This window comes from Rattus rattus, chromosome 8 (genome assembly GCF_011064425.1).
Source record: "Rattus rattus isolate New Zealand chromosome 8, Rrattus_CSIRO_v1, whole genome shotgun sequence".
NCBI lineage: Eukaryota > Metazoa > Chordata > Mammalia > Rodentia > Muridae > Rattus > Rattus rattus.
In genome coordinates this window covers 3543727-3559078 of record NC_046161.1, presented here as the reverse complement: position 1 = coordinate 3559078, position 15352 = coordinate 3543727, and the positions used below count along the sequence as shown (strand labels likewise).

The 15352-nt window shown below is 37.7% G+C and overlaps 1 protein-coding gene across 1 annotated transcript in view; it reads left to right on the top strand.

The window, feature by feature from the left end:
• Angptl5 (angiopoietin like 5) overlaps positions 1–9122 on the top strand; it is a 16659-nt gene extending 7537 nt beyond the window's left edge. Inside the window, 6 exon segments of the mRNA XM_032910156.1 lie at positions 2601–2713; positions 4813–4849; positions 4852–4968; positions 4970–5013; positions 8800–8878; positions 8880–9122. Coding sequence (XP_032766047.1) covers positions 2601–2713; positions 4813–4849; positions 4852–4968; positions 4970–5013; positions 8800–8878; positions 8880–9122 — 633 coding nt within the window.
• Positions 9123–15352: the final 6230 nt, after the last annotated feature.

Below are 15352 nucleotides of genomic sequence, written 5' to 3'. Positions count from 1 at the left end.
TTTGAGCTTTAGTAAGGTTTCTTTTATGTATGTAGGTGTCCTTGTATTTGGGGTATAAATATTTAGGATTGAGAGTTCATCTTGGTGGATTTTTCCTTTGATGAATATGAAGTGTCCTTCTTTATCTTTTTTGATGACTTTTGGTTGAAAATCGATTTTATTCGATATTAGAATGGGTACTCCAGCTTGCTTCTTCAGACCATTTGTGTGGAAATTTGTTTTCCAGCCTTTTACTCTGAGGTAGTGTCTGTCTTTGTCTCTGAGGTGTATTTCCTGTAGGCAGCAAAATGCTGGGTCCTCATTGCATATCCAGTTTGTTATTCTGTGTCTTTTTACTGGGGAATTGATTCCACTGATGTTGAGAGTTATTAAGGAATAGTGATTGTTGCTTCCTGTTTTCTTAGTATTTGGAGGTCAGATTATGTTTGTGTGCTTGCCTTCTCTTTGTTTTCTTGCAAAATGATTAGTTTCTTCCTTTTTCTAGGGTGTAGCTTGCCTCCTTGTGTTGGGCTTTACCATTTATTATCCTTTGTAGGACTGGATTTGTAGAAAAATATTGTGTAAATTTGGTTTTGTCATGGAATATCTTGGTTTATCCATTTGTGTTAATTGATAGTTTTGCTTGATACAGTAACCTGGGCTGGCATTTGTGTTCTCTTAGGGTCTGTATGACATCTGTCCAGGATCTTCTGGCTTTGATAGTCTCTGGCAAGAAGACTGGTGTAACTCTGATAGGTCTGCCTTTATATGTTACTTGACCTTTTCCCCTTACTGCTTTTAATATTCTTTCTTTGTTTTGTGCCTTTGGTGTTTTGACTCTTATGTGACGGGATGAACGTCTTTTCTGGTCCAATCTATTTGGAGTTCTGTAGGCTTCTTGTATGTTTATGGGCATCTCTTGCTTTAGGTTACGGAAGTTTTCTTCTATAATTTTGTTGAAGATATTTACTGGTCCTTTGAGCTGTGAGTCTTCACTCTCTTCTATTCCTATTATCCTTAAGTTTGATCTTCTCATTGTGTCCTGGATTTCCTGGCTGTTTTTGATTAGGAGCTCTTTGCATTTTATATTATCTTTTTTTAATTGTTGATGTTTTCTATAATATCTTCTGCCCCTGAGATTCTTCTATCTCTTGTATTCTGTTCGTGATGTTTGCATGTATGGCTCCTGATCTCTTCCCTAGGTTTTCTATCTCCTGGGTTGTCTCTCTTTGTGCTTTTTTTATTGTTTCTATTTCCATTTTTAAATCCCATATGGTTTTGTTCGATTTCTTCACCTGTTTATGCTTTCCTGTAATTCTTTAAGGGATTTTTGCATTTCCTCTTTAAGGGCTTCTACTTGTTTACTTCTGTTGTCCTGTATTTCTTTTTTTTTTTTTCTCGGAGCTGAGAACCGAACCCAGGGCCTTGTGTTTGCTAGGCAAGCGCTCTACCACTGAGCTAAATGCCCAACCCCTGTCCTGTATTTCTTTAAGGGAGTTATTTATGCTCTTCTTAAACTCTTCCATCATCATCATCATCATAAAATGTGATTTTAAGTCTAAATCTTGCTCTTCTTGTTAGGTGCAGTTCTTGTTCAGAACTGGGCTCTGATGATGCCAAGTAGTCTTGGTTTCTGTTGCTTAGTTTCCTGCATTTGCCTCTTGCTATCAGGTTTTCTCTGTTGGTAGCTTGTCTTGCTGACTTTGAATGTGGCTTGACCCTCCTGTAGGCCTGTGTGTCAGCACTCCTGTAGAGCTGTTTTCTTTCAGCTGTATCTGGGAAAGGAGAGCTCTATTCTCAGGTGTGTATGCCCCCCTAGTGACTGGCTTTCAGTTCTCTCTGCAGACAGAAACCCAAAGGGTCCTGCCCCTTATTGCTCCTAGGTCCCTATGCCCAGCGAAGCTAAGTGATTTCCCCTTGGGTCAGGAGTGTGGGCAGAAAGTAGTTGTGTCCTCTGAGTTTTTAGGAATGTCCACACTTCTGAGGGCCTGGCTCTCTCCCCCATGGAATTTGGGTGCAGGGTGTGACTGGTTCAGTTCAATTCAGGGAGCAGGCAGAAACCAGCAGGTTCCTGCAGCTGACTGCTTCTAAAGTCCTGTATCCAGAGGTATTATTCAGTTTCCTATTGGGCCAAGTATGTGGGCAGAAGTGGGCAGAAGTGGCAGTCTGTCCTGCAATCTCAGGATTGTTCGCACTTCTGGGAGTTCAGGTCTCTCCCCCTTGGGATTTGGGTGCAGGGATTTGTCGTATAGGTTTAGTTTAGTTCTGGGTACAGCCAGAAACTGGAAGTGTCCTGTCTCAGAAGGCTTCTGCCTCTGTGTGTCCTGAGTCCACCAGGCAGGTCACTTGGAGCAGAAAAGTTGGTTTTACCTCTGCTCTTAGGTGTGTAGATGCTCCTGGCAACTAGCTTTCTAGTTATGTTTTTTAAAAAAATATTTCACACAGGGCTGCAGTTATGTTATTATGAGTTTGTCTAAGTTATAATATCTCTAGAGAATTAAAAATAAGTATTCAAGGTATTGAAAACTTTCTTATATTTGTTTATAGATTATGAATGAGTTATATAATGTCAATAATGAGAGCAAGGTGTGTTCTTTTGGCATTTTCCTGGCCCATTGTAGGTACTGTGTGACATGGGTTTCAGAGGAGGAAGATGGACAGTGCTTCAGAGAAGTCTAGATGGAACAACTGACTTCCGAAAGCTGTAGTGTGATTACCTGGATGGATTTGGAGACTTTTAGGTCACATTTTATCTATTTCTTTTTTACCTTTTCCTTTCTGATGTGTTATATTTAAATTGTACCAGCATTGGTAAATCTATATGAATATGAGAGTGGTAAGCCTATATGAATATAAAAATATGATTTAAATTCTATTTTCTTATGCCAAATCATTAAAAAATAATCTGGGCTAGAGACATGACCTAGCAAATAAGAGTACTGGCTGTTCTTCCAGATGATCTGGGTTCATTTCCCAGTGCTCACAACTATCTGTTACTCTCCTGTTCCAAGGGATCCAAAACTCTGTTCTGGCTTTCAAGAGCACCAGGCACATATAAGGTACACATATACACATTCATGAAAATACCTATAAACACACATTTTAAAAAAAATATGAAAATATTTCTAGAGATTCCTTGAAATCTTATTTGAGTGAAGCCTCTCAGTCGAATATTTATTGTCTGTACTCACTTTTTCTGGCAGGTACTTCCCAATTGTTCATAGAATGAAAAAGAAACGATATAATACAATAAGTAGAATCAAAGCATATGACCTTGATTCTAGTGGTAGTTTTATAAAATTACATTCAGTTCAAATGGTTTGATTTGTAAAACTATCAATATAAGATAGTAATAGTATACTACTGTTGTTTAAATTTGAACAATATAAACCCCAGGTGAATTGAAAATTATATTACATCATGGCACTGTAGCAGCATTACTTCTGATAGCAAACAAGAGTGCCAACATGTCAGAACACTTCAGACTTTGCATTAGTTGAAATACCTAAAGTTGTGTTTTTATATTCTTCATGCTATTTTAACTATAGTTTTTATTATTTTAAATACCTAATGGTTCCATAATGCCATCCAAGGATTTGGTCAGTTGTGGTTCTAGGCATACCAGTGATTTCAGAAGACATTTGGTCAATTGTGACATAACCACTGAGCTACAGGCAGTTAAGTATTTGCTTTGTGTCAGCATAATCTCTGGTTTCCCTTTGAGTGCATGCTCTTGACTCAAAGAACATTACATATGTCACTTTATCTCCTGATTATTTCTATGGGGAGATGGTAAGGGTTTTGACTAAGAAGATCTACAGGCAGACACTTTTTTTTTCAAATTGAGACTATTAGATACTTAGCACAATTAAACTATATTAGGGATTTAATAGAATGTGCTGTTAACTCTTAAATGTGAGATTGGGGTGAAGCTGAAAGACGCTTAAAACATGTAAAGACCATAAACCTAAAAGGTCCTGTAGGAGCCCAGCCTGCAGTGTGGCCACTTTTTCCTGTACTTATTCATTCAGTTCTAATAGAGTGGTAGCTAAAATATCCATGGAAAAGAACTTAATATCTCAGTCATAGTTTCCTGAGTTTCAATACTGTCTGGTTCCTCATGTTCTAGCCCTCTGAAATTTTATAACCTGCAATTTCATAATTTAAGTAAATTGTATTTCAGGAATGTCTACATTTGCTTTAATCCATTGGTGGGTATGGGGAGATAGAAAGCCATTGGTTATAATGTGCATGCAAGAAACATGATCTGAATTTTATGAATATAATACACCTTAAAGCTACAGTTGTCTTAGAAATACTGATTTCAATCTGGGGGGGGGGGTCTCAGCATGGCCACATTTTGTTTCCACTCACAGGTAAGATGGCAGGCAGCTTTTAGACAAAGACATATTTATTTATAAGTATTCTCCAAGGTAGACAAAGCAACTTTAGCTGAGTGCTTTTGGGAAATGTTTCTTTAGGAGCAGCTGATTTGGGGTCACATTGTTTGTTAGTTGCCATAAAATTTCAACAAGTTTTCTGTTGACCTGCCCTAATGGTAAAATTTGACTTTTTTCTTTATTCTTTAAATACACTTTTAAGTTGAATTTGAGAAATAAAAAAGAATCAGTCTGGTTCTGTTCAGTATAGTGAACTGACTAGCAGTTATTAGCAAAATAAAGTTAAATACCAGCTGGTAGATGAGTTGAGCCAAGTCACCCATGCCACAGTGACTGATGAGTTTCTTCAGTTATGGAAACACTGAGGAGTGTCAACATGCACTAATAAGAGATTGTTCGCATCTGAGCTAAATGTTTTAAAACAAAGTATTTGTCTTACAGGAGAGTTTTGGTTAGGATTGAAAACAATTTTTTTTACATAGTAAACCAGAAAGATTCTAGTTTTTTGCTTCATGTGGCCCTGAAATCTGAAGATGGCACTCTTGGTTATGCTTCATATGATAATTTTTGGCTAGAGGATAAAACAAAATTTTTTTAAAATACACTTAGGACAATATTCAGAAAATATGGGTAAGTTTTTAATTCCTAAAATGATAGAAAATCCAAGTATTACATAAAGATAGAAATTGTGTAAGACATACATGGATTGCATATAGCTGATGACAGTAGATTAGAAAATAATGTAGAAGTCTGAAAGTCAGTTGTGTACACTTTGCTTAATGACTTTGAAGAGTCTTATGTCCTTTAAAGAGGTTGACTGCTACCCCAGTGGCCATGTGGATGGAGACCCTGGGGTAGGCTGGGTGAGCAACATTCCTAGTTTAAGCTCAGAGAGTTAGAGCTCATCATTGAGCCTTGTAACTTTGTCAGTGAAGTGTCTGTCCTGAGACCTCCAGTGGATCACAGCTCTTCCACTCAACCCTAGTCCACAGCAACACTCACACGAGTTCATTTCAATCCCCGTTGATGCATTCATGCATGTACACAACTTTAACTCACTAGAACTTCACAATACTTGGTGATAAATTTGTGTTTTGCTGATGAACTTTTAAAGACATTTGAGTTCATCCTCCTGTTGTTCCTGAGATTGTATCTGTTGCTCCTTAGTGGTTATCTATATTAGTGCTAGAAATTCATAATGAATGCTATATATCCTTTGATTGTTAACTGGTCATGGTACAGAGGGAAGCAGAAATGACATTGAAAGCACAGAAGACTTTAGGTTTAAACCTTTTTTTCCCCAACCGCTGCTGCCTCTTGCCTATGTTCAAATCTGTAGGTTTAGATCTTTAGGTTTAAAGAGAATGCAAGAGTGATTGCAACCAGGAGATTTGGTTGCAATGGGAGGAAGGGCAGGTTTCAAAATGAGGCTAATGGTAAAGATTCTTGGAAATGGACTTTTCTTCAGAATCTCACTCAGTCACTTCAAACCAGATGGACACTCTGGCATCCTGAGAACTATAGATTTGGTCTTGGAAGAAAGAATGGGTTTTTGGCAAGTGAATATTGACAAATGGGGCAGCTTGTGTCAGCATAGAAGAGGAGCTGGCAGGCAGGGGCTGCGTGGTATGGCTGGAGTTCATAGCACATTAGGGAGGTTGGCCTTGAAACACTAGGGGAAAATTAAAATTCAATTATTGATAGATATGCAAAAGTTTAAAGGGTTACATATAAGGTTTTTTGTGTTTTATCTCCCAAAGTGCAAAGAATTGTCTCAGTATAGAGCGTGCCATATCAGGAAGCTTCTGTGAAGTTCTCTAAAAGATGACTATGCTTTTGTTAGAGAATGCTTTATTTTTATTATAGAGCTCTTAAATGTCTCCTGGTCATCAATTAGTTCTCAATTGTTGATAACAAGATACAGCTAAGGAAAGGAAAAGGTACAGTGCAAGGTAGATATGCAGATAAAATATGATCAGACACAAATTTGACATTGAGCTTGGGGAAAATATAAATATGAACTTCAACATTTGAGCAAGACCATTGTTTCATAGTAGGAAAGGTCTAGGGAGATTGCTCAGTCATCAAAGTATCCACTACATAAGAACCTGAGTTCAGCTTCCTAGAGCCTATGGGGGAAAATTGGGTATCACAGCACATGCCTATAAGCCCAGCCTTGGAACATGGGGGACAGGCATGGAGAAAGGTGGTAGATCCTTGTTCCAACTGGCCTAGCCTAACATGTCAAAAAGTAAAGATGGACAGCATAAGGAAAGAGACCTTGTGTACATGCATTTGCACGCATGCACACAGTACAAATATTCCTGATAGTAAAGCTTGATGGAAATTTCTGTGAGTTCTCAGAGAAAGTGGTATTGTAACTTTGTCATTGACATGACTAAAATATGTACAGAAACAACTTGCAGAAGCAGGGACTTATTTTGGCTGACAGCCTTAGAGCTATGAGTCCCTCATGGTACATTTTGATGGCTAAATAAAGAAGAGGAATGAAAGATGGAGCAAAGGCAAGATACAACTCTAAGGTCATGTGCTAGTGACCTACTTCCACCTGTGACTCCTTGTTATCATTTCATTGTCTCTCAGTAATGTCTCTGTGTGATGGCCTCACCAAGGAAACCACCTACTCCTGAGGTCAGAGCCCTCAGGCTGTGACTTTCCAGAAATGCCATCCCAGGTATTCACAAAAGTGTGTTTCATTAATCATCTATCTAAAGATCATGAAGGCAATTGGTCAGTCACAGTATTAAGTTCTGCGAGCCATGATCATAGTAAATATGGTGGGTAAGTTCTGATGACTGTTTTTCCAGGAAGAGTGTGTGTGTGTCTAAAAAGAGTGATTAAACAATCCATTGAGAAGTCATCTGGTGTAGACTCTCCTGATGTTGACATTGGCAATGGGGACTATTTGTGGTCATAGAATTTAGCATTGCTTCCTAGATAAGTTACAGATTTTAAAAATGCATTTTATTACTTATTTTATACATGTATATGTGTGCAGACACATGCTTGCCACAGTGCATGCAATTAGCTCAGAGGACAACTTGGGGACTTGCTTTTCTTCTTCCTTTATGTTAGTTCTGGAGATTGAATTCAGGTCAACAGGCTTGGTAGTAAGTGCCTTTGTTCATTGAGGCATTTCCCCAGCCTCTTGGGTGAACTTCTGAAAGGTATTGCACACATGGATGCTGAAAATTACATTGCCTTTGCCAAATGCATCTTTCAGTGTGTCTTTGTGTGCCATAATGTGCAAAGTCAGAGACTTCACTAAGCAGTCGAGCTTTGTTTCAGCTAGATCACACATGGAATTCTTCAGGCTCCCCAAAATACTAATATAAAGAGATCTTAAACATTCAGAAGTACACAACAAAATGCAGGTCTTGGCTTCCTAGATACTTCACATAACTTCTCTTTTAGCTGATGTTTCAAAGACCTCATGTAGGTGGAATATAGGTATGAGTCCACTAAAATTCTCTTTTCATGGAGCTGTATAAAATAAAATATTATTCCTGAGCCTGTAGTTTAATTATTAGCTGGGCTGTCTTGACCAGGAAACTTAATTCTTGAAGGGATCTGGTGAACATCAGGCATGCTATTCATACAGTTGTCAAATGAAGCTCTTTGAAAATGAAGTCTGTACAGAATGTGAAGAACCATGATGATAAAGTACAGCTCAGTAGTACATCAGAATTTGTCACATGCACATAAGGCATGCCACAGGAACACTCTACCCTCTAAAGAAAAGTGGACCATGTTGCAACTACAGATCTAATATTCTTAAGGGTAAATGCTTCATTTTCATCTATAATTATTTTTCTAAATTGAAAGCCTGTTGTGGGTGTAAAGAGATGGCTCAGTGGTGAAGAGTATTTATCACTCTTCCAGGAGACTAGGTTCAATGCTCAGAACTCACATGGGGGTTCTTAAATGTCTATTACTCTAGTTTCAGGGGATCCAGCACACACTGTAGCCTCTACAAGCACTTTGTGTATGTGGTACACAGACATACATGCAGGCTAAATAACTACACACATAAAATTAAAAAAAACATTAAAAACCCACTGTGTAACAAAATGAACATATGGTATGTAAGTTATTTTCTTTTTAAAAAAATTATCAGTTACCATGCAGACCACCTTCAAGTATGACAAGCACATGTACTGTAATCTGATTTCGTATGTGTAGCCGAACTTCCATATTGGTGGTTCTGTTCATGTAAAGATACCAATATTCACAAGGTTAAGCACATTTTGTCAGAGATTTTTAACAGGATAAATAGTAGAGAAATAATTGAAATCTTTTTCTAGAAACAGTATTTCTGTATAACTGTATGATAAAGGTTGATTAAAATCATAAACAGTTCTCTGAATTCATTATTTGAAAATAATCCATTTTATGCAAGTGATGCATTCTGGGGCTTCAGAGATGATGATAATCAGAACTTGATGCCTTTCAGCACCTCAGATGTTGATAATGATGGGTGGGTGCTGCCTTGTTTGCCTGCTTAATAGTCTGTCAGTGAAGAGCTACAGTCACTTGCATAAAGATACTGGCTGGTGGTTCAGCCAATGTGGTCTCACAAACCTAAATGTTATCTATCCCATTCCTGGCAAACTGGTTGCAACTGGAATTCAGTGAGGCACATGGACCAAAAACAGCTCAGTTGTCAAGATTAAATCTGTTTTAATGAAAATTAGAAGAACTTACAATCCAAATTTTAAGTAATCTTATTTTAAATTATAGTGCAATTTCCATAGTTAGTTTTGAGAACATGTTAACCTCTTTTTACGTAGTTTTTTTTTAAACCTAGAGTTTAATTTATTAGCCACAAGATGAGTACAAATGGCATTTTAGTGTCATGGTTTAATTATGAAACTGATTTTGTAGCATTTTATAAACACAATTAGACGCAATCATGGTGTGTTTCCTATTTGATTATACCAGCATCTCATGATTGTTTGCAAGATGCATAGTGTTTTAAAAAGGAACTTGCCTTCTCTTTTGAGATAGTAAGTGTTAGGAAAACTTAGGAGAGAATCTTAAGTATTTCTATATCCCTATAGTTACTTATGTAATTTACAGATAATTTTTGCTAAAGACAGATACAAGTAGCAACTTATTAATGCCACAGGGTTAAAATTTTTACCAAGAGATACTACAATATTTTAAAACTGGTAAGAATTTGCTGTAAAAATGAAATCTTTATTTTATCATGAATAATAATTTTGTTTTTATTTATAGTGTAAATACATATGTCCTGATCAGTTACATTCTAAAACACTTGATTTTTAAATCTTTTTAATTTCAATTTTTAGTTTAAGAAATATTTTGTAGTTCAGTCATGCCTAGAACTACTATATGACCCATACTTTCTTAGAACTATCTCACCATATATTTCAGGCTGGCCTGGAACCTGTGGACAATCCTGCTTAAACTTATTGAGTGCTAGGATTATAGATATTAGCCACCACATCTCGATCTTGGCTCTTTTTAAACCAAGTGCATGAACTCTTAGGTAAGGTACATGGAGAACAGAATGAGGCAGTGGTCTAGACATTCTTGGGAGAAATCCCATTTCTTCATGTATTCTAAGTTGAAAGGCTATGGATGGTAAAGATACTGTGAAGAAGACAGCAGGGAATATTCTGGACTATGCATCAGTTAATGAGTGAGGCATAGGGTAATGTATAAAAGGGCAAACTATTCCTTTCATTTGATATTACACATTACAAGAACTTCCTTATAAAATAGGCACATGTCAAGAGAAGCAGTTGAAGTATTAACAACTACTCAATAAACAGAATTGTCATTATCACAAAATTTACACCTGTTTTACCTAGTATTTGCACAGAAGCTGAGAAATGAGATCATACCTTTGTAACATAAGTTGATGCAACCTTGCTGAAGGAGTAGTCAGAGGAAACAGCTTATCTAAATTTTTTTATATCACATCTATTCATATGGTTATGAATATCTGATCAGAGATAACATTTAATATGTGCTAGATATCTGACATTTTGCATGCATAGATATCAGTTCTTAGAAAAGTTCTATGATGTTAAGGTTATGGAGGCAGTTCAACTATGTGTAGACACAGCAATATCACATGTGTTAGTGATCTGGAATTCAAGCACAGGTTTCACCTCCTTATCCTTTCCTCTGAAACTCTTATGAGGCAGGTGATGTAAATGTTCATGTATGTCTAACCCTGTTCTAATCTGTTTCCCACTATGCTATGTTATCATTCATTGAATGTTCTTTGTAAAGAAAAAATTAATCCTTAAGTCCAACTGATGTTGTGAAGGAAGAGTTTAGAAAGGCATGAGGTGATATAATAGTTGATTGGAATCAACTTGAATCAGGCTGGCTTTGATGGTCCCAGTGGCTCACTAACCCTGAAATGATGTGATGTGGGAGAGTCACTGCTGTGAGAGGGTCACTGGACCTGTGCGTCAGATTCAAATAAGCACACACAGAAGATTTGCAGAAGCAGAAATGAGAAAAATGATAATGCAAAAAAATTGCAAGAGGCTGCTTTTTAGTGTAGTGATGCCTTTGTTTTTGGCAAATGCTGAATTTAAGAACTCAAATATTCAAGACAAATACTTTCTGCCCACATTCCTGACCCAAGAGGAAATTGCCTAGTGCCATCTGTGCCCCCTGGGTAGAGGGACTGAGGAGCAGCCAGGGGCAGGGATGTTCCAGGTTTCTGCCCACACCAAGAGCTGAAAGCCAGTCACCAGGAGTGCCTATAACACCTCAGAGCAGAGGTAAGACCAACTTTTCTGCTCCAAGCTACCTGCCTGGTGGCCCCAGGACACAAAAAGACAGAAGTTCTCTGGCACAAGATACTCCCAGTTTCTAGCTGTGCCTGAACTGAACTGAACTGATCCACATTTCTGACCCAAGAAGAAATCACTTAGTGCCATATGTGCCCTTTGAGCACAGGGACCTAGGAGCAGCAAGAGGCAGGACCCTTCCAGTTTTTGCCTGCTCCTAGAGTTGAAAGTCATTCACCAGGAGTGTATACACACCTAAGAGGAGAGCTCTCTGTTCCCAGATTCTGCTGAAAGAAAACAGGTCTATTGGAGTCCTGACACACAGGTCTATAAGAGGGCCAAGCCACATTCAGAGTCAGCAAGACAAGCTAACATCAGAGAGAACCTGATGGCAAGAGGCAAGCCAGGAACCTAAGCAGCAGAAACCAAGACTAGTTGGCATCATCAGAGCCCAGTTCTCCCACCAAAGCAAATACTGAATATCCATACACACCATAAAAGCAAGATTTGGATTTAAAATCACATTTTATGATGATGATGATGGAGGATGTTAAGAAGGACATAAATAACTCCCTTAGAGAAATACAGGACAACACAAGTGAACAAATAGAAACCCTTAAGGAGGAAACACAAAAATTACTTAAAGAATTACAGGAAAACACAACCAAATAGGTGAAGGAATTGAACAAACTCATCCAGAATTTAAATATGGAAATGGAAACAATTAAGAAAGCACAAAGGGAGACAGCCCTGGAAATAGAAAACCTAGGAAACAGATGAGGTGTCATAGGACAAGCATCACCAACAGAATACAAGTGATGGAAGAGAGAATCACAGGGGCAGAAGATAGCATAGAAAATGACACAACTGTCAAAGACAATGTAAAAGGCAAAAAGCTCCTAGCCCAAAACATCTAGGAAGTACAGAACAGAATTAGAGGATCAAACTTAAGGAAAATAGGTATAGAAGATAGTGAAGACTCCCAACTAAAAGGGCCAGTAAATATCTTCAACAAAATTATAGAAGAAAACTTCCCTAACTTAAAGAAAGAGGTGCCCATACACATACAAGAAGCCTATAGAACTCCAAATAGATTGGACCAGAAAAGAAATTCCTCCCATCACATAATAATCAAAACACCAAATGTACAAAACAAAGAATTTTAAACGCAGTAAGGGGAAAAGGTCAAATGACATATAAAGGCAGACCTCTTAAGACTTACACCAGACTTCTCACCAGAGACTATGAAAGGCAGAAGATCCTGGGCAGATGTCATACAAACCCTAAGAGAACACAAATGTCATCCAAGGCTACTATATCCAGCAAAACTCTAAATTAACATAGATGGAAAAAACAAGATATTCCGTGACAAAAACCAAATTTACACAGTATCTTTCTACAAATCCAGCCCTACAAAGGATAATAGATGGAAAACTCCAACACATGGAGGGAAACTACAGCCTAGAAAAAGCAAGAAAGTAATCTCTCTGCAACAACACCAAAAGAGGAGAGACAAACAAACATAATTCCACATCTCACAACAAAAATAAGAGGAAGCAACAGTCAGTATACTTTAATATCTCGTAACATCAATGGACTCATTTCCTCAATTAAAAGACATAGACTAACAGATTGCATATGTAAAAAGGACCCATCAATTTGCTCCATACAGTAAACCCACCTCAGAGAAAAAGACAGACACTATCTCAGAGTAAAAGATTGGAAAACAACTTTCCAAGCAAATGGTCTGAAGAAACATGCTGAAGTAGCCATTCTAATATCAAATAAAATTGACTTTCAACAAAAAGTTATAAAAAAAGATAAGGAAGGACACTTTGTACTCATCAAAGGAAAAATCCACCAAGATGAACTCAATTTTAATATCTATGCTCCAAACATAAGGGCACCTACATTCATAAAAGAAACCTTACTAAAGCTCAAAGCATACATTGTACCTCACACAATAATAGGAGATTTCAACTCCCCACTCATCAATGGGCAGATCATGGAAACAGAAATTAAACAGAGACATAGAGAAACTAACAGAAGCTATGAACCAAATGAACTTAACAGATATTTATAGAATATTTCATCCTAAAACAAAAGGATATACTTTTTTCTCAGCACCTCATGGTACCTTCTCCAATACTGACCATAAAATCGGCCACAAACCAGGCCTCAACAAATAGAGAAAGATAGAAATAATCGCATGCTACTACAAAAACCTATATTCGATAAGACTGTACAATCTGGAGGAATTAGACAATTTTCTAGACAAATACCAGATACCAAAGTTAGATCAGGAACAGTAAACCATCTAAACAACCCTATAACTCCTAAAGAAATAGAAGCAGTTATTAAAAGTGTCCTAACCAAAAAGAGCCCACGACCAGATGGGTTTAGTGCAGAATTCTACCAGACTTTTATAGAAGACCTTATACCAATACTTTCCAAACATTCCACAAAATAGAATCAGACAGAGCACTATCAAATTCCTTCTATTAAGACAAAATTATGGTTATACATAAACCACACAAAGACCCAACAAAGAAAGAGAATCTCAGGCCAATTTCCTTCAGAATATCACTGCATAAATACTTAATAAAATTCTCTCAAAGTGAATCCAAGAACACATCAAAATGATCATCATGATCAAATAGTCTTCATCCCAGGGATGCACAGGTGCTTCAATATATGAAAATCCATCAATGGAACCCACTATATAAAACTCAAAAAAAAAAAAAAACAAAACAAAACAAAAAAAAAACAAAAAAAACTGCACATGATCATTTCATTTGATGCGGAGAAAGAATTTGACAAAAATTCAACACCACTTCATGATAAAAGTCCTGGAAAGATCAGGAATTCAAGGTCCATACCTAAACATAATAAAAGCAATATACAGTAAGCAGTAACTAACATTAAACTAAATGGAGAGAAACTTGAAACAATCCCACTAAAATCAGGGACTAGATGAGACTGTCTACTCTCTCCTTACTTATTCAACATAGAACTTGAAGTCCTAGCCAGATCAATCAGAAGACAAAAGGAGGCCAAAGGGATACAAATTGGAAAGGAAGAAATCAAAATATCACTATTTGCAGATGATATGATAGTATACTTAAGTGACCCCCAAAGTTCCACCAGAGAACTACTAAGCCTGAAAAACAACTTCAGCAAAGTGGCTAGATATAAAATTAACTCAAACAAATGAGTAGCCTTCCTCTGTTCAAAGGAGAAACAGGCTGAGAAGGAAATTAGGGAAATGACATCCTTCACAATAGTCCCAAATAATATTAAATATCTCTGTGTTACTCTCAGCAAGCAAGTGAAAGATCTGTATGACAAGGACTTCAAGTCTCTGAAGAAAGAAATTGAAGATCTCAGAAGATGGAAAGGTCTCCCATGTTCATGGATTGGCAGCATATTAAAAATGGCCATTTTGGGTTGGAACTGGAAAATATCATCCTGAGTGAGATAACCCAATCACAGTAAAACACACATGGTATGCACTCATTGAGAAGTGGCTATTAGCCCAAATGCTTGAATTACCCTAGATGCATAGAACACATGAAACTCAAGACGGATGATCAAAATGTGAATTCTTCACTCCTTCTTTAAAAGGGGAACAAGAATACCCTTGGCAGGGAATAGAGAGGCAAAGATTAAAACAGAGACAGAAGGAACACCCATTCAGAGCCTGCCCCACAGGTGGCCCATACATATACAGCCACCCAATTAGATAAGATGGATGAAGCAAAGAAGTGCAGGCAGACAGGAGCCGGATGTAGATCTCTCCTGAGAGACACAGCCAGAATACAGCAAATACAGAGGCGAATGCCAGCAGCAAACCACTAAACTGAGAACAGGACCCCCGTTGAAGGAATCAGAGAAAGAACTAAAAGAGCTTGAAGGAGCTCGAGACCCCATATGAACAACAATGCCAAACAACCAGAGCTTCCAGGGACTAAGCCACTACCTAAAGACTATACATGGACTGACCTTGGACTCTGACCTCATAGGTAGCAATGAATATCCTAGTAAGATCACCAGTGTAAGGGGAAGCCCTTGGTCCTGCTAAGACTGAACCCCAATGAACGTGATTGTTGGGGGAGGCAATGGGGAAGGATGGGGGGGAACACCCATAAAGAAGGGGGGGAGGGTTAGGGGGTTGTT